Source organism: Manis pentadactyla, chromosome 10 (assembly GCF_030020395.1).
Source record: "Manis pentadactyla isolate mManPen7 chromosome 10, mManPen7.hap1, whole genome shotgun sequence".
In the NCBI taxonomy this organism is placed as follows: Eukaryota; Metazoa; Chordata; class Mammalia; order Pholidota; family Manidae; genus Manis; species Manis pentadactyla.
Window position 1 is genome coordinate 76,473,959 of NC_080028.1, and position 20,697 is coordinate 76,494,655.

At 38.0% G+C, this 20,697-nt stretch overlaps 1 protein-coding gene across 1 annotated transcript in view; it reads right to left on the bottom strand.

Moving 5' to 3' along the window:
* Positions 1-20,697, bottom strand: part of REXO5 (RNA exonuclease 5) — a 56,211-nt gene that overhangs the window by 32,888 nt on the left and 2,626 nt on the right. Inside the window, 6 exon segments of the mRNA XM_057487974.1 lie at positions 4,340-4,455; positions 15,147-15,290; positions 18,230-18,334; positions 19,363-19,493; positions 20,458-20,501; positions 20,504-20,575. Coding sequence (XP_057343957.1) covers positions 4,340-4,455; positions 15,147-15,290; positions 18,230-18,334; positions 19,363-19,493; positions 20,458-20,501; positions 20,504-20,575 — 612 coding nt within the window.

Sequence of the window (20,697 nt, forward strand, 5' to 3'; positions counted from 1 at the left end):
ACTTAACATTTCCCTGTATGGCCCCGGAAGATGACTGGTTAGCCAGAGACGGGTAAGATTCCTAAAGGGAGGAACAACCTAAGACAGGCACAGTCGCAGGGGGCCATCTGGTGAGAAAATGGGGAGCAGCAGAGGTGAGGCTTAGAACCTCCCCCCTCATATTCTGAGAGAAATCTTCTGCATACATGGATGTTTATTGCCCTCGTCTAGTTCGGATTAACACATAGTCTACAGGCACACACCTGATCATCTACATTTGCTCTCCTACAACACTAAACTCTGTTTTCTACCTTTATCTCGTATCTACCTACCACTTCAGCATTTTACTAAAAATAATAATAATAGAGAAATGTGGTATCCACATATAAATCAAGTTTAAAAATCAAATGAATATTCATATTTGAACTGACTGTGTATAGTTCATAATGCATGAACAAAACCGAAAGCTTCTGTGATGACTGCCCTTGCACTGTTCACCATGTAACTTACTCACTATGTAAGAATTTGTACTCCATGTAAGAACTTGTTCGTCATGCATCAGAAGATTGGAGACTGACGAAAATTAGGCTTGGGGTGGATTAATGATTGTGCATTGAGTATTAACCCCCTATACAGAAATTTATTGTGGTTAACAACTATTTGATCAATAAATATGAGAGATGCCCTCACAAAATATATATATATATAAACACACTTCCAATTGTAAAATAAATAAGTAACCGGGATGTAACGTATAGCATAAGGAATATAGTCAAAATATTGTAACAACTTGGTATGGTGATAGCTTGTACCTAGAATTATCATGTATATAAATGTTGAGTCACTGTGTTGTACACCTGAAACTAATGTAATGCAATACTGTTGTCAACTACCCTTCAATAAAAAAAAAAAAAAAAAAAAGAATATATGCAGATTGGGCTATTGTAAACCATACAGTAATGAACATATTTGTACATAATAGGAAACATTCATATAGGAATGCTGTATTTTGAAATTTTGGTTAACTTTGCTGTCCTTCCTGTCCAGTTCTATACATCAACCTTCAGCTATGAATGTAAACTCCTTTTGTATTTCCACAATTTCTTCATTTCTGAGTCATACCTCTCTGGAATTAGGATCCAGGATTCATAAGAAATGAAAGGAATAATGTTTACAAACTAACAGGGAGAGCAGAGACTCTAATTTTGCAATATGTATTAAATAAGATACTATATTGTAACTTGGGTGCAATTTATCAAGACAATATTATAATATACAAACAAACCTACCCCAAAATAGCTTTGGCTAAGAACTTTAGCTTAAATCTTCTGCCCTGCTCTCTGACATAAAGCAATGATGTATCAATAACATATGGATGTATCATCTGAGAAGGAAAGAAAATAGAATAAGTGGCATCCTATGTTGAAGATAAAACAATTAGGCTGCGGGATAGAAGAGCCAAGGCTTTAGATTTGAGACAAATCTAACAGGAATATATACTAGGAAAACTAAGTCCTAAATCAGATACATACTTTCAATGCTCTGAGATCCAAGTCTAAAGAGTGGCCTACTAACACAGCATCAGAAGGAAGCAGTGCTTTTAACTGTCTCTGTACATCTTTGAGTTTGGTTGTTACTGGACTAGAATCTTCTTTGTAATTTCTGAGCAGCTTTCAATAAAAAAAGAGAAATGGTTAGGCCAGGATATTAACAAGTTTTCCTCCCTGAAAGGTAATTTCAAAAAGAGTATTTTTTTTTTGAGAGGGCATCTCTCATATTTATTGATCATATGGTTGTTAACAACAATAAAATTCTGCATAGGGGACTCAATGCACAATCATTAATCAACCCCATGCCTAATTCTCAACAGTCTCCAATCTTCTAAAGCATAACGAACAAGTTTTTACATGGTGAACAAGTTCTTACATAGTGAATAAGTTCTTACATGGTGAACAGTGCAAGGGCAGTCATCATAGAAACTTTCGGTTTTGATCACGCATCATGAACTATAAACAATCAGGTCAATTATGATTTGTTTCATTTTTATACTTGATTTACATGTGAATCCCACATTTCTCCCTTATTATTATTATTATGCTTATTATTATTATTTTTAATAAAATGCTGAAGTGGTAGGTAGATGCAAGATAAAGGTAGAAAACATAGTTTAGTGCTGTAAGAGGGCAAATGTAAATGATCAGGTGTGTGCCTATAGACTTAAGTATTAATCCAAGCTAGACAAGGGCAACAAAACATCCACGGATGCAAAAAGAGTATTTTTAAAAATTAACATATGCTCCATGTAGAAAGGTTAGAAACATAAAGCAAAGAGGAAATTAAAAATTACCCACAATCTCACTACTCAGAGATCATACTTTCTAAACTTTAGTAAATACCCTTTTTTTGATACACATAGGTTATTCATGTATTTATTTTTTATAAAAATGCAATTATAATATTGTAAAAATGGCCATCCTGCCTAAAGCAATCTACAGATTCAATGCAATCCTTATCAAAACACCACTAGCATTCTTCAATGAACTAGAGCAAATAGTTCTAAAATTAATATGGAGCCACAAAAGACCCCAAATAGCCAAAGCAACCCTGAGAAGGAAGAATAAAGTGGGGGGAATGACACTCCCTGACTTCAAGCTCTACTACAAAGCCACAGGAATCAAGACAATTTGGTACCTTCACAAGAATAGACCCACAGACCAATGGAAGAGACTAGAGGGCCCAGATATAAACCCAAGCATATATGGTCAATCAATATACAATAAAGGAGCCATGGATATACAATGGGGAAATGACAGCCTCTTCAACAGCTGGTGTTGGCAAAACTGGACAGCTACATGTAAGAGAATGAAACTGGATTATTGCCTAACCCCATACACAAAAGTAAACTCAAAATGGATCAAAGACCTGAATGTAAGTGACAAAACCATAAAACTCTTAGAAAAAAACATAGGCAAAAATCTCTTGGACATAAATATGAGAAACTTCTTCATGAACAAATCTCCCCAAGCAAAACAAAATAAAAAATGAACAAATGGGACTACATCATGCTAAAAAGCTTCTGCACAGCAAAGGACACCATCAATAGAACAAAAAGGCATCCTACAGTATGGGAGAATATATTCATAAATGACATATCCAATAAGGGGTTGACATCTAAAATATATAAAGAGCTCATGCACCTCAACAAACAAAAAGCAAATAAGCCAATTAAAAAATGGGTGGAGGATATGAACAGACACTTCTCCAAAGAAGAAATTCAGATGGCCAACAGGCAATTGAAAAGATGCTCCACATCACTAGTCATCAGAGAAATGCAAATTAAAACCACAATGAGATCATCACCTCACACCAGTAAGGATGGCCACCATTCAAAAGACAAACAACAACAAATGTTGGCAAGGTTGTGGAGAAAGGGGAACCCTCCTACACTGCTGGTGGGAATGTAAATTAGTTCAACCATTGTGGAAAGCAACAGGGAGGTTCCTCAAAACACTGAAAATAGAAATACGATTTGACCCAGGAATTCCACTCCTAGGAACTTACCCTAAGAATGCAGCAGCCCAGTTTGAAAAAGACATATGTACCCCTATGTTTATCGCAGCACTATTTACAATAGCCAAGAAATTGTAGCAACCTAAGTATCCAGGAGATGAATGGATGAAGAAGACGTGGTACATATACACAATAGAGTATTATTCAGCCATAAGAAGAAAACAAATCCTACCATTTGCAACATAGAGGGTATTATGCTCAGTAAAATAAGCCAGTTGGAGAAAGACAAGTACCAAATGATTTCACTCATCTGTGGAGCATAAGAACAAAGCAAAAACTGAAGGAACAAAACAGCAGCATACTCACAGAACCCAAGAATGGACTTACAGTTGCCAAAGGGAAAGGGACTGAGGAGGGTGGGTAGGAAGGGAGGAAGAAGGGGCATAAGAGGCATTATGATTAGCACACATAATGTAGCGGGGGCACAGGAAAGGCAGTATAGCACAGAGAAGTTAAGTAGTGACTCTTACTATGCTGATGGACAGTGACTGTAATGGGGTATGTGGGGGACTTGATAATGGGGGAAATCTAGTAACTACAATGTTGCTCATGTGATTGTATATTAATGATACCAAAAAAAAAAAAAAAGACAAGGAATAAACTTCTAGTAATGCACAAAGATTTGGTTGAACACAAGAACTAGTCAGAAGACTTATGTGATACTTATTATTCATTCTGGAGCACAGATCCAAGTTTCCTAAAGTGTGAATAAAAGCCTACTTTCAGTTACTTCAGCTGAGTACACTGGTCTGTTGGTACATTAGACTCAAGAAATCATTTCCTACTAGACCCAAGTACTATCAGAAGTAGTACTTAGCATTTCATAGTCAAGTCCAAAGAGAGGACTGTTGTCTGTTACAGAACCATTACAATTGGTAGGTACAAAGTTTTCATAGTCAGGAAAACCTAGAAGGAAAAGTTATAATATTTGCCTTTAGAATTAGAGATGGTTAAACATTACTCTTAGAATCATCCAGAGAAAGCCGAAATACCACACTGGCTGGGCACATTCTCTAATGGTAGATACTTGAAATACAAAAATTAAATAAGAGACAGTTTCTGTCCTCAAGTTTTTCTCCATCTGCTCTTTTTTATATTCTGGGAGAATAACGTAGGCTATTGTTACAGGAGGTACTAGGGCCAAGTTCTTGGCAATTACCAAGTAACAATTTTTCCTCCTTACGAGAAAAGACTTGTGGCTAAATCCAAAGTCACTGGACCTTGCCCAGTAGGCAATAAGGGAGGATGAATAAAGTACATAAATGACTGCATGTGGCATCTATCTTTCCTAAGTAAAGAAAAAGTAAGAATGAGATTCTCTACTATGTCTACTATAGTAGAGATCTAAAATAATTTTAATGCAGGCAGAAAGTTTAAGATTCACCATTTGTACCCCTGCACCCAACTCTACCCTTGATATTTCTCTGAGATCTCTGCTAAAAAAAAATGCATGCATTTTCTGGAGTCAGCATGAAAATTCCCTACAGAGGCTCAGCTTATGGGCTTAGGGTACCCCTTCCATTGTGTGCCCTAAGTAAAAAATGAGGCACATTCAGTTCAGATGCCAAGAAGTGTTTGAATCACTGAAGGTTCCTACATTCAGATTGAGGCTAAAACAGTAAAGGTAGTACCTAGATCGTCTTTGACAAGAAACAAAGGGGAGTGTGAAATGCTTTCACTTGTTTCTATGTCACAGTACTTTTAAATACCCAATTAATTACAATTTAAAAAATCTAAGTATGGACTAAAACAGAAAAAAGAGGCATCCTCAAATCTGGGAGACATTAAACTTGCTGGCCTCCTTATCTGTGTTATTAGCAACAATAATAAAATAATTTTTAAAAGTACTATGTGCCAGGCACCATGTTAAGCATTTTTTTTTCATATTGACTCACTTAATCCTCATGGTAATCCTATGATGTATGAACTATTACTTCCACTGTTCTGATAAGTTTTTTTCACTCAAATAGAAGTATCCAGAATATTATATAAAGAACTCCAATAGACCAATAATAATAAAGACAACCCAATTAAAAAAATGGACAAAGGAGCTGAAAAAAATACACAAATAGCCAATAAACAAATGATAAGATGCTCAACATCATCAGCCATCTGAGAAATGCAAATAAAAATCACAATGAGAGATGGGCGGAAGATGGCGACGTGAGTAGAGCAGCGGAAATCTCCTCCCAAAACCACATATATCTATGAAAATATAACAAAGACAACCCTTCCTAGAATAAAGACCAGAGGACACAGGACAATATCCAGACCACATCCGCACCTGAGAGAACCCAGCACCTCGCGAAGGGGGTAAGATACAAGCCCCGGCGCCGCGGGAGCCGAGCGCCCCTCCCCCCAGCTCCCCACGGGAGAAGAATAGGCAGAGCGGGAGGGAGACGGAGCCCAGGACTGCCGAACACCCAGCCCCAGCCATCCGGGCGAGAGTGCAGGGCCCTGGATACTAGGAAAACAGGGCAGCAAGAACAGTGAGTGGGCACTGGAGGCCGGGCGCCAGAGGACATAAGTAAAGCGAGTGACCAAATTTTTTTTTTTTTTTGCTGTTTTGTTTTGGCGAGTGCTTTTTAGAAGTCTTAAAGGGATAGGGCCCCCAATACTACGGAAACAGGGTAGCAAGAACAGTGAGCGGGCACCGGGGGCCTGGCGCCAGAGGACACCAGAAAAGCGAGCTACCATTTTTTTTTTTTGCTGTTTTGTTTTGGCGAGCGCTTTTTGGAAGTCTTAAAGGGATAGGGATCCCAATACTAGGGAAACAGGGCAGCAAGACCGGTGAGCAGATGCCTGAGGCTGGCGCCGGAGAATAAAGAAAAATGAGCGGCCACCTTTTTTTTTTAATTAAAAACTTTTTTTTTTTTAATTTAAATTTTTTTTTTTTTTTTGTGGTCGTTGTTTTGTTTTGGCGGGTGCTTTTTGGAAGTCTTAAAGGGGCAGGGCGGGACACTTAATCCAGAGGTAGGGAATCCGGGATCTCTGGGCACCCTAACCCCTGGGCTGCAGAGCAGGGAGGCAGGCCCCTTACGGAGATAAATAGCCTCCAAGCCGCTCCCCCTCCAAGGCGACTCCACCACTTTGGAGCAGAGGCCTGAGCCAGGCCACACCCACAGCAACAGCAGAGATAAACTCCATAGCAGCCTGGCAGGAAGCAGAAACCCTATCTGTGTGCAGCTGCCCAGCACAAGCCACTAGAGGTCGCTGTTCTCCCAGGAGAGGAGGGCCACAAACCAACAAGAAGGGACGATCTTCCAGCCGTCACTCTTTCCAGCTCTGCAAACTATTCCTATCACCATGAAAAGGCAAAGCTACAGGCAGACAAAGATCAGAGAGACAACACCAGAGAAGGAGACAGACCTAACCAGTCTTCCTGACAAAGAATTCAAAATAAGAATCATACACATGCTGACACAGATGCAGAGAAATACACAAGAGAAATGGGATGAAGTCCGGAGGGAGATCACAGATGCCAGAAAGGAGATTGCAGAAATGAAACAAACTCTGGAAGGGTTTATAAGCAGAATGGATAAGATGCAAGAGGCCATTGATGGAATTGAAACCATAGAACAGGAATGCATAGAAGCTGACATAGAGAGAGACAAAAGGATCTCCAGGAATGAAACAATATTAAGAGAACTGTGTAACCAATCCAAAAGGAACAATATCCGTATTATAGGGGTTCCAGAAGAAGAAGAGAGAGGAAAAGAGATGGAAAGAATCTTAGAAGAAATAATTGCTGAAAACTTCCCCAAACTGGGGGAGGAAATAATCAAACAGACCACAGAAAGACACAGAACCCCAAACAGAAAGGATCCAAGGAGGACAACACCAAGACACATAATAAATAAATTGGCAAAGATCAAGGACAAGGAAAGAGTTTTAAAGGCAGCTAGAGAGAAAAAGGTCACCTATAAAGGAAAACCCATCAGGCTAACATCAGACGTCCCGACAGAAACCCTACAGGCAGAAGAGAATGGCATGATATATTTAATTCAATGAAACAGAAGGGCCTTGAACCAAGGATACTGTATCCAGCACGACTATCATTCAAATATGACGGTGGGATTAAACAATTCCCAGACAAACAAAAGCTGAGGGAATTTGCTTCCCACAAACCACCTCTACAGAACATCTTACAGGGACTGCTCTAGATGGGAGCACTCCTAGAAACAGCAGAGCACAAAACACCCAACATATGAAGAATCGAGGAGGAGCAATAAGAAGGGACAGAAGAAAAGAATCTCCAGACAGTGTATATAACAGCTCAGTAAGCGAGCTAAGTTAGGCAGTAAGATACTAAAGAGGCTAACCTTCAACCTTTGGTAACCACGAATTTAAAGCCTGCAATGGCAATAAGTACATATCTTTCAATAGTCACCCTAAATATTAATGGGCTGAAAGCACCAATCAAAAGACATAGAGTAATAGAATGGATAAAAAAGCAAGACCCATCTATATGCTGCTTACAAGAAACTCACCTCAAACCCAAAGATATGTACAGACTAAAAGTCAAGGGATGGAAAAACATATTTCAAGCAAACAACAGCGAGAAGAAAGCAGGGGTTGCACTACTAATACCAGACAAAATAGACTTCAAAACAAAGAAAGTAACAAGAGATAAAGAAGGACACTACATAATGATAAAGGGCTCAGTCAAACAAGAGGATATAACCATTATAAATATATATGCACCCAATACAGGAGCACCAGCATATGTGAAACAAATACTAACAGAACGAAAGGGGGAAATAGACTGCAATGCATTCATTCTAGGAGACTTCAACACACCACTCACCCCAAAGGATAGATCCACCGGGAAGAAAATAAGTAAGGACACAGAAGCACTGAACAACACAGTAGAGCAGATGGACCTAACAGACATCCACAGAACTCTACATCCAAAAGCAACAGGATACACATTCTTCTCAAGTGCACACGGAACATTCTCCAGAATAGACCACATACTAGGCCACAAAAAGAGCCTCAGAAAATTCCAAAAGATTGAAATCCTACCAACCAACTTTTCAGACCACAAAGGCATAAAACTAGAAATAAACTGTACAAAGAAAGCAAAGAGGCTCACAAACACATGGAGGCTTAACAACACGTTCCTAAATAATCAATGGATCAATGACCAAATCAAAATGGAGATCCAGCAATATATGGAAACAAATGACAACAACAACACTAAGCCCCAACTTCTGTGGGACACAGCAAAAGCAGTCTTAAGAGGAAAGTATATAGCAATCCAAGCATATTTAAAAAAGGAAGAGCAATCCCAAATGAATGGTCTAATGTCACAATTACCGAAATTGGAAAAAGAAGAACAGATGAGGCCTAAGGTCAGCAGAAGGAGGGACATAATAAAGATCAGAGAAGAAATAAATAAAATGGAGAAGAATAAAACAATAGCAAAAATCAATGAAACCAAGAGCTGGTTCTTCGAGAAAATAAACAAAATAGATAAGCCTCTAGCCAGACTTATTAAGAAGAAAAGAGAGTCAACACAAATCAACAGTATCAGAAACGAGAAAGGAAAAATCACGACGGACCCCACAGAAATACAAAGAGTTATTAGAGAACACTAAGAAAACCTATATGCAAACAAGCTGGGAAACCTAGGAGAAATGGACAACTTCCTAGAAAAACACAACCTTCCAAGATTGACCCAGAAAGAAACAGAAAATCTAAACAGACCAATTACCAGCAATGAAATTGAAGCGGTAATCAAAAAACTACCAAAGAACAAAACCCCCGGGCCAGATGGATTTACCTCGAAATGTTATCAGACATACAGGGAAGACATAATACCCATTCTCCTTAAAGTTTTCCAAAAAATAGAGGAGGAGGGGATACTCCCAAACTCATTCTATGAAGCTAACATCACCCTAATACCAAAACCAGGCAAAGACCCCACCAAAAAAGAAAACTACAGACCAATATCCCTGATGAACGTAGATGCAAAAATTCTCAACAAAATATTAACAAACCGAATTCAAAAATACATCAAAAGAATCATACACCATGACCAAGTGGGATTCATCCCAGGGATGCAAGGATGGTACAACATTCGAAAGTCCATCAACATCATCCACCACATCAACAAAAAGAAAGACAAAAACCACATGATCATCTCCATAGATGCTGAAAAAGCATTTGACAAAGTTCAACATCCATTCATGATAAAAACTCTCAGCAAAATGGGAATAGAGGGCAAGTACCTCAACATAATAAAGGCCATCTATGATAAAGCCACAGCCAACATTATATTGAACAGCGAGAAGCTGAAAGCATTTCCTCTGAGATCGGGAACTAGACAGGGATGCCCACTCTCTCCACTGTTATTTAACATAGTACTGGAGGTCCTAGCCACGGCAATCAGACAAAACAAAGAAATACAAGGAATCCAGAATGGTAAAGAAGTTAAACTGTCACTATTTGCAGATGACATGGTACTGTACATAAAAAACCCAAGAGACTCCACTCCAAAACTACTAGAACTGATATCGGAATACAGCAAAGTTGCAGGATACAAAATTAACACACAGAAATCTGTGGCTTTCCTATACACTAACAATGAACCAACAGAAAGAGAAATCAGGAAAACAACTCCATTCACAATTGCATCAAAAAAAATAAAATACCTAGGAACAAACCTAACCAAAGAAGTGAAAGACTTATACTCTGAAAACTACAAGTCACTCTTAAGAGAAATTAAAGGTGACACTAACAGATGGAAACTCATCCCATGCTCGTGGCTAGGAAGATTTAATATCGTCAAAATGGCCATCCTGCCCAAAGCAATATACAGATTTGATGCAATCCCTATGAAACTACCAGCAACATTCTTCAATGAACTGGAACAAATAATTCAAAAATTCATATGGAAACACCAAAGACCCCAAATAGCCAAAGCAATCCTGAGAAACAAGAATAAAGTAGGGGGGATCTCACTCTCCAACTTCAAGCTCTACTATAAAGCCATACTAATCAAGACAATTTGGTACTGGCACAAGAGCAGAGCCAAAGACCAATGGAACAGACTAGAGAATCCACACATTAACCCAGACATATATGGTCAATTAATATTTGATAAAGAAGCCATGGACATACAATGGTGAAATGACAGGGTCTTCAACAGATGGTGCTGGCAAAGCTGGACAGCTACATGTAGGAGAATGAAACCGGACCATTGTCTAACCCCATATATAAAAGTAAACTCAAAATGGATCAAAGACCTGAATGTAAGTCATGAAACTATTAAACTCTTGGAAGAAAAAATAGGCAAAAACCTCTTAGACATAAACATGAGTGACCTCTTCTTGAACATATCTCCCCGGGCAAGGAAAACAACAGCAAAAATGAATAAGTGGGACTATATTAAGCTGAAAAGCTTCTGTACAGCAAAAGACACCATCAATAGAACAAAAAGGAACCCTACATTATGGGAGAATATCTTTGAAAATGACACATCCGATAAAGGCTTGACGTCCAGAATATATAAAGAGCTCACATGCCTCAACAAACAAAACAAAAATAACCCAATTAAAAAATGGGCAGAGGAACTGAACAGACAGTTCTCCAAAAAAGAAATACAGATGGCCAAGAGACACATGAAAAGATGCTCCACATCGCTAATTATCAGAGAAATGCAAATTAAAACTACAATGAGGTATCACCTCACACCATTAAGGATGGCTGCCATCCAAAAGACAAACAACAACAAATGTTGGCGAGGCTGTGGAGAAAGGGGAAACCTCCTACACTGCTGGTGGGAATGTAAGTTAGTTCAACCATTGTGGAAAGGAGGGACATCAAAATGCTCAAAACAAACCTACCATTTGACCCAGGAACTGCACTCCTAGGAATTTACCCTAAGAATGCAGCAATCAAGTATGAGAAAGATCAGTGCACCCCTATGTTTATCGCAGCATTATTTACAATAGCCAAGAATTGGAAGCAACCTTAATGTCCATCGATAGATGAATGGATAAAGAAGATGTGGTACATATACACAATGGAATACTACTCAGCCATAAGAAAAGAACAAATCCAACCATTTGCAGCAACATGGATGGAGCTGGAGGGTATTATGCTCAGTGAAACAAGCCAAGCGGAGAAAGAGAAATACCAAATGATTTCACTTATCTGTGGAATATAAGAACAAAGGAAAAACTGAAGGAACAAAACAGCAGCAGAATCACAGAACTCAAGAATGGACTAACAGGTACCAAAGGGAAAGGGACTGGGGAGGATGGGTGGGTAGGGAGGGATAAGGGGGGGGGGAGAAGTAGGGGGGTATTAAGATTAGCATGCATGGGGGGGTAGGAGAAAAGGGAGGGCTGTACAATACAGAGAAGGCAAGTAGTGATTCTACAACATTTTGCTATGCTGATGGACAGTGACTGTAAAGGGGTTTATAGGGGGGACCTGGTATAGGGGAGAGCCTAGTAAACATAATATTCATCATGTAAGTGTAGATTAATGATACCAAAAAAAAAAAAAAAGGCAGTTCCTGTGTGGTGACCTCCAATGAGTTCTACACAAGGATGTAAAGGGCATATAAAAGTGTAGGCAAAGGGTCTGTTTGTGTTTAGACAGAGGATCAAAGCCTAATTGGGCTGCCCCAAGAATGAACTAAGATACGATATGAAAAAGAACTTCCAACATCAGCACTCTCTGGAAGACTCATGCCAGAAGATGATCATCAAAAAACCCCAACAAAGATCCATGCACTGCTACAGCTGTAGATGCACTCATCCCACCAGTTCCTGGACTTGCCATGGGAATGAGGAAGGAGATATCTAAGCTGGCCTGTGTATACAGTAAAACAACAAATTTGACTGGATCTATACTGTTGGAACTCAACCAAGAATTAGGAGAAGTGCAAATTGTAGCGCTCCAAAATCTTACAACTACAGACTATTTACAGTTAAAAGAACATATGGGATGTGAACAGTCCCCAGGAATGGGTTGTTTTAATTTGTCTGATTTCTCTCAGACTGTTCCAGTTCAGTTGGACAATATCCACCATATCATAGATAAATTTTCACAAATGCCTAAGGTGCCTAACTGGTTTTCTTGGTTTCACTGGAGAGGGCTGGTAATTACAGGTATGCTTTGGTTATGTAACTATACTCCTATTATGTTAATGTGTGTGCGCAATTTAAGTAGTAGCTTAAAAACTATACATGCTGAAGTGACTCTACAAGAAGATATGTCAAAGAAATAATCAATCTTCCCAGGTTTTCTGCTGCCTGCTACTTCTATAGCTTTTCTTCTTCCTTCCTAATTACAACCCTAAATAGAATTCGTGCCTCATATCAAATTTACCGAGTATCATAACTCCTCCAAGTGGTAAAGATACCTCAAGACAAATGCTGCGCATAGAAGCTGCAGGGCATAAATATGCAAAGAAATAAAAAGCTAACCATTTCAAACAATAAGGCTTCTCTCTCACTTACCAACTTTACATTTCCCTGTATGGCCCCAGAAGATGACTGGTTAGCCAGAGACAGGTAAGATTCCTCAAGGGAGGAACAACCTAAGACAGGCACAGTCGCGGGGGGCTCATCAGGTGAGAAATTGGGGATCAACAGAGGTGAGGCTTAGAACCTCACCCCCCCTGTTCTGAGAAATCTTCTGCATACGTGGATGTTTTATTGCCTTGTCTAGCTTGGATTAACACATAGTCTACAGGCACACACCTAATCATCTACATTTGCTCTCTTACAACACTAAACTATGTTTTCTACCTTTATCTTGTATCTACCTACCACTTCAGCATTTTATTAAAAATAATAATAATAAAGAGAGAAATGTGGTATCCACATATAAATCAAGTATAAAAATCAAATGAGTATTCATATTTGAACTGACTGTTTATAGTTCATAATGCATGAGCAAAACCGAAGGTTTCTGTGATGGCTGCCCTTGTACTGTTCACCATGTAAGAACTTATTCACTATGTAAGAATTTGTTCTCCATGTAAGAACTTGTTTGTTATGCCTCAGAAGATTGGAGACTGACGAAAATTAGGCTTGGGGTGCATTAATGGTTGTGCATTGAGCATTGACTCCCCTATACAGAATTTTATTGTTGTTAACAACCATTTGATCAATAAATATGAGAGATGCCCTCACAAACAAACAAACAAACAAAAAAAAGTACACACTTCCAATGGTAAAATAATAAGTAACCGGGATGTAATGAATATAGTCAAGATATTGTCACAGCTTGGTATGGTGATAGCTGGTACCTAGAAGTGTCATGTATATAAATGTTGAATCACTATGTTGTACACCTGAAACTAATGTAATGTAATACTGTGTGTCAACTACCCTTCAATAAAAAATAATTATCTACAAAAAAAAAAAAATCACAATGAGATACTATTTGATACCCACTAGGATGGATATAATCAAAAAGACAGAAAATAACAAGTCTTAAGGACATGCAGAAATTGGAACCTTTATACATTGTTGGAGGGAATGTAAAATGGAGCAAGTGCTTTGGAAAAGAGTCTGGTAGGTCCTCAAAAGTTTAAACACAGTGTTACTGTATGACTCAGCAATTCCACTCCTAGGTATATACCCAAGAAAAATGAAAACATATCCATATAAAAACTTTTACCTGAATGTTCATAGCAGCATTATTCATAATAGCCAAAAAGTGGAAATAACGCAAATGTTCATCAACTGATGAATGGATAAATAAAATGATGTGTATCTATACATGCAATATCATTAAAATGAAAATAAAGTACTGACACAGGGTACAACATGGCTTAACCTTGAATACTTTATGCTAAATGAAAAAAGCCAGTTACGAAAGACCACATATTGTATGATTCCATTTATATGAAATATCCACAGCAGGTACAACTATAGACCCAAAGTAGTAGGTTAGTGGTTGCCCGGGCCTAAGGGCATTGGAGGAAAACAAGAGTACAAAGTTGCTTTTGGGATGATGAAATATCCTAAAACTGATTGTGGTGATGGTTGTGAGGTTGTAAATATACTAAAAACTATGTAATTGAATACTTTAAGTGGATGAATTATATGGTTGATAATTGTATTTCAAAAGAACTGTTTATTTAAAAAAAGGAAATTTCACATCACTGCTAAGATTAAGAGGTAATAAAGAAAACAAAGTACAATCAAATAATTTTTATTGAATTCTTGCTACATAACTGACCAAAACTCTGAGCCTGGACCTGCTCTATTCATTAAAGAAAATAGGGGTGGATGGGGTGGGAGGAAGATTAGAAGTACTGGAGATGTGTCAAAGATGTACTGACTTCTTTTTAATATACTAAGAAAGAACGAAAGAAAACTGAAGAAAGAGTAGCTTTCTCACTAAATATTTCACTGCTAGTTAAGACCATGTTTAAGTACTACCTTTACCAATCATGTTATACATCCTGCACTTTAGAAAACACTACACCTAAATATTTCCTCATTAATATAAGATGGAATAAGTCACTTGGAAAGCAGCCCCCAAAATGAACTTTCAACAGTAATATTTTTAATGAACTGCTGAATATTCTTAGATTGTTACCAACACCAGATTAAATCTAAACCAACCTTGTAATGGGAAATAAAATGTTTTCATTTTCTCCTTTGCGAGAAGGCATCTAGTCAAGCCCACTTTCTTAGAGCCTTACTTCTGGATGATCAGGTCCTTCTGCAGACTGATGCTGACTTTTGAACTGGCAGAAAGTAAAGATCCTAAAACAGAAAGGACAATTGCATGAATGTTATGTGTATTTAAGAGACCTCAAGAGGACAAATCTCATAATGTTGTGTAGGGTAAGCACAGAAGACCAAAAGATATAAGACCCAGTGCCAACTTTTAAGTTGTAATACAGTTAAAGGAAAACGAAGAGAAAATAAGTTCCAAATGGGTTATATTAATAAAAATTACAAAAGGGAAAGCAAGAAGACTCTACTGGCTGGGGTGGTCAAAGATGGTTCAAGAGAGGAAAAGATTAGCTGGGTCAAGAAGAAAAGGCCGAATTCAGATAGCTGATATATTATATCTGTCCTTTCTAGTGCCTGTCACGCCTAACAGCCAGTTCTAGCTAGACCTACTCCACTCCTAGCTACTCGCTCAAGCACCAGCCTTTTCTTTAAGCAGGGGTGGTCACTGATTGGATTAAGAGTGGGGACCTGGCTTAAAAGTGACCCATTGATAAACTGACCAGTGACTTTGTCAAGACATGCTCAAAAGAAACAATAGAAATTAGCTAAACTGATTGCTTGCTTCCATAATTTAACTAGGAAATAAACTGACCAGTTAGAACAGAAAACAGAGATGCTGCCATGAAAGGGATGGAGAACAGCTCTTCACTAGAGACACTTAGATTCATGATGGCTTTCTAGTTCACATGCATCCTTCAATAACCCTCTTACTCTAGGTGGCCTGAGTGAGTGTCTGGTCCTTATAACCGAAAGAGCCAGTAGAAAAAAGGGCATTCCAGGTAAGACAGAAATGCACAAAGCAAACTTGGTATGGCAGTGACTAGACCAGTCAGGGAGAAATGAAGTTCTGTGTAGGGAAGCAGTGTAGGAAACAAGGTTGGGAAAGGAGGATAAATGTGAATTACAGACCAATGTGAATGCCAGGCTCAAATGTTTGGATTTCAGTCCATCATTCAGTACATAAATGGAACAATGGAAGTGGGAGAAGGGAAGTGGCATAGCCAAACAATATTTTAAGGAAGATCAACTTCAAAGATGTATGGAAAATGGAATAGAAAGAGAAATGAGAAAATGCTTTGCATAACTCTGGGGAAAAAAGTCTGAATTAAGAATGGTGGAAGGGATAGAGGAAAAGAGATATATGCAAGAATCACTACACAAAGAAAAACTGTAAAGCATAGTGACAGAATAATTCAGTTCTCTCAAAAAAAATTTTTTACTGAGACTTATTATATGCCTGGCATTGTCCTAGCCATTAGAGATTCCCTAATGAACAAATCAACAAAATTCCCTATGGAACTTAAACTCTAGTTGGGAGGATGGACAATAAACAAACAAATATGTATCAGGTGAGGATAAGGACTACAGAGAAAATAAAGGAGGGAAAGCTGGGGAGGGAAAAGGGTTACTGTCATACATTTCATAATCAGGGAAGCTCTCTCTGATAAAGTGAAATATGAATATAGAGATTCACAGGAACAAAGGGAATAAACCATGCAGATTGTGTATAGGGAGCCAAAAGAAAAGTAATCCTAAAATCAAGTGTCTTATTGAAAAATGGCACCAAGAGAAAAGGAGATTTGGAAATGGGTGCCTGTTACTTACGGATGACAAAAATGCTTTTAGCTATGTTATGATTGAGGTAACAGTGGACTGTGCAAATAGCAACATCCAGCAGGCAGCTGAAAATGCAGGTCTGGAATCTGGGACCATCAGACCTAGAGACAAAGACATAGAAGTTATCCACTGAAGAGTGGTAGGTAGACTTGGGAAGAATAGGTGAATATTCCAAAGGGAAAACTAAATTAAAGGAAGATCAGAGTGCTATGGACTTGCTTTAGAGACTTTTATATTTAGGATGGGAAAATGAAGGAAAATCCTAAAGAGGACAGAGAGGTAGCCATAACCTGGCTCCTCAATGCCTACAGACAGCTTTAGCATGGCATTTACAGCCTACAAGACACAGCTTTAACCTACCTTTCAGCCTTGTCTCTCACTACTACCTCCTCTTATTCTACCCCACTCCCCCAATCAATTCCAACAATTTATATTCTTCAGCCATATTCAATTGCTTTTTCCTGGTTATATCTTTCATTTTACAACTTGATATCATTACATGAGTTTTGAATCTTACAACTATTCTGTGATTTATTTGAAGATGTATAAAATACAGTGCAAATCAAATCAAACACTGCTATTGGTCAGATATGGGTATCTACTGGAAGAAGGGAACAAAAGTAAGGTAGAAAGTTAGATGCCCTGAGACAGAGAAGGAAGCACTGTCCTAGAGAAGGGAAGGAATCAGTGATTACTCTGCAACGCTTTTTCATTTCTTCTCAGTGCAACTGTTCAATTACTTATTTCTCAACACAAAAAAAGCATCATTGGAATATTTACATTACTATGAGCAATGAACTCTAAGCTCTATTCTGTTCTATCACCCACCTCTTTCACCCCACTACCCAAATAAACAGGTCAGCTATAACTTGCAAATGGAACACAACCAGCAGTTTGAAAAGCACTGCTATTATAGATATTTATCTGTTAGCTGGCCAGCATCTAAACCCCCTACCTATTCCACTGTGAGCAGGATTAGTCAGTAACCCATACATTAGTCAAAGGCTAGACCTTCCTTCCCATCTGTACACTTGTGGGTTCAAAGACCCAGTGACAGTTTAAAAATTATTCACGATATTCATAAAAGTCTAAAGTCTTTTTTTTTAAGGGCTCAGCCCTCAGCTATTTACTCTAACCACATGGTTTCTAAGGCATGAACCCTGGCTATGGTTCTTGAGGTCTAATCTCTCTGAGTACTTAGCTTGTCTTTAACAAATTGCTTTTCAGCTTAAAGTAGTTAGAATTGAATTTTATTGTTTACAAGAATAAACTCAACTGACAAATCTACTTATAAGCATATCCATAATATTTTTAGAATAAGCAAATCATCAAACTAGAGTCAGTCATACCTTCCACCGACTTGGACAGAATCCCAGTTGTTTGTTTCTTTTGCAGCCCGATGATATCAGCTAGAAAATCAGATGATGGAGGAAACAAGCAGAATTTCTGAAAATCTGTAACAGGTTTTTACAAAAATGCTTGGAAGTAGTTAAAATACTGTCAAAGACTTGTTCTTTTATTGTCAGCTCAGTGCTATGATAGGATTGGGCTTTAATCATTTGTACTGTAAAATGAGAAGTTTTCCTAATGTATAAGTCACTAGGTAAGTAAAGCCAAATTTATCCCTCCCAGAAATTTTCTTTGTTTCACTGATTACAAATTGTATGAAAGACAAACATTAAAGAAATTTGTAATTCAGAGAAGGAAAGACCCTTATATTTTTCAAAGTTCTTCTATATCTATTACTTCAGTGGACAGCATACCAGAAAGTTAGGACAGATGACACAGCAAAGCAAAGTCTAAGACCTGCAGCCTCAGGCTCATCTGGGGTTATAGTCTACATACTAGCTATAACGTGGGCACGTTACCATTTCCTTATGTATAAAATGGGAATTAAAAAGTACTGTTTACAGGACTATTGTGAGAATTAAAGAAGATGCACATAGCGTGATTAATTTTAAGGCTTGGCACGTAACTAGTGTTCAATAAATAGAAGCAAAAAAGAAAATGGAGACCCAAGGGATCAAATTAGCCCTACCAGCTCAAATGCCCTTAGGGGTAAATTGATGAACCAGTCTAATAAGGATGGAGGTGGCTCTGGGAAAATGGAGAGCACATCAAGCCTCTTCTAAAGAAGAAAAGCTGATGTTCAGATCTAGATACTGGTCTATGGGTACCCAATCTTATGATGTTGTCAAAAAAGGCCAAAAATACAGATTTTATGTAAATTTTACCATTTCTAAAACACCATAGCCCAAACAAAATGACAGTATCAACCTAGAAACTACAGATTACAATCTAGAAATAAGTGTTTTACCTAGATTAACAAAGGAAACCAGAGACAAATCTCATACATGTGTTCTCTGAATCTTACAACTTCTATTGCTTATTCCATCAGGTTGCCAAAGAGCATGATTTGACAGGTATACCAGTCTCTGGATAGGAGGACCTAACTCAGACACTTATACAAAGTTTTCTTAACTTATGTGTCTAAATGCCTTTTGGAGAAATCCGAAGTCCAAATAGAACCTGTAAAAATGTAGCTGACTCATTCCTTGCAATACAAAAACCACCATGTTGTTCAGGTGGTTTTGGTGAAAAAGCTGGCACCAGCTGTTGAAAAATCAAACCAACACAGCTAAGAGTGACACCATCAAGTCAGTCACAGGCACACAGAAGGGAAGTATGAAAAAAAAGTAGTGAGGAACAGCTAATGGAATTTATTATAACTCACTGCCTGGAAACAGAGAACAGCTATTATTGAATAGAATTCAAATAAAGATCTCCTGAGATAATTATTTATTGCATTCAAATCAAATGTGAAACAACACATTGCATTCAAATCCAAAATTCTATTAAGATTTGTTTTAAATCAGAATTAAGCTCACCTTACAAAAGGCTCACCTTACACCTCAGAACCCTATCTGCTCTGCAGTCCTTTCTAAACCAGTAATAGTAGGACTGGCTTCAAGAAAGTGATTTTGGATAAACTGAGAGACCAACAGCAATAACTGTTAGTGCAGAAGATGATTTTTGAGGTATCTAGCTAACCTCCCCCAGACAGATATATACGTTTAAAAATCTCTTTATTGGTTCATATAGAGAAGCAATTTTGATTAGACATTTAATAATGGCATTGAGGGTATTAGAATAGTAATATTCTCTTCACCCTTTATTTGTAAAAGGAAGAAAAAAGATTCATTGGGATTCTTATCATACGATGATGTTAATTCAACTGCGTCTCTACTGGGAGTTACAAACCAAAATACCTATAGCAGCCAGATAGATAAATATGGTGAGGTAAGTATGCAAAATATGGGAAGCAAGCCAGGTAAGCCACTTTTCAAGTTTGACAAATCGTTGCTCTGTGGGAATACAGGGACAGTTGCCAGATTACTGAGTTTTCAAAGAAGTCAAAAATATGGATTTTTATAAAGGAACTCCCAAATTAAATTGTTGACAATTACTATAAAAGAACATTCTATATGCCAAACAAATGTCAGTTAAGGCAGATATAATCCTTGGATACCAGTTTGAAAGCTCAAGTCTATACCTATCATTTAAGTTCATCTCATACCTGAGTTTAGGAACACTGGATTTGCCCAGAACTGCAAAATGGAGACCCAAGGGATCTCATGTCCGGCATGGGTTACTTCACAGTTTTCAGCAAATAAGATGGTAGATAAGCAGGCTTTCTGCAAAGATAATCAGGGCATCACAAATTAATGTTATTGAGAATACAACAAAGCAAGACAAATTATTAAAATATCCTAGTTTCTGATTATTTTGGCATTAATCCAAACACATGGAGGTGTCT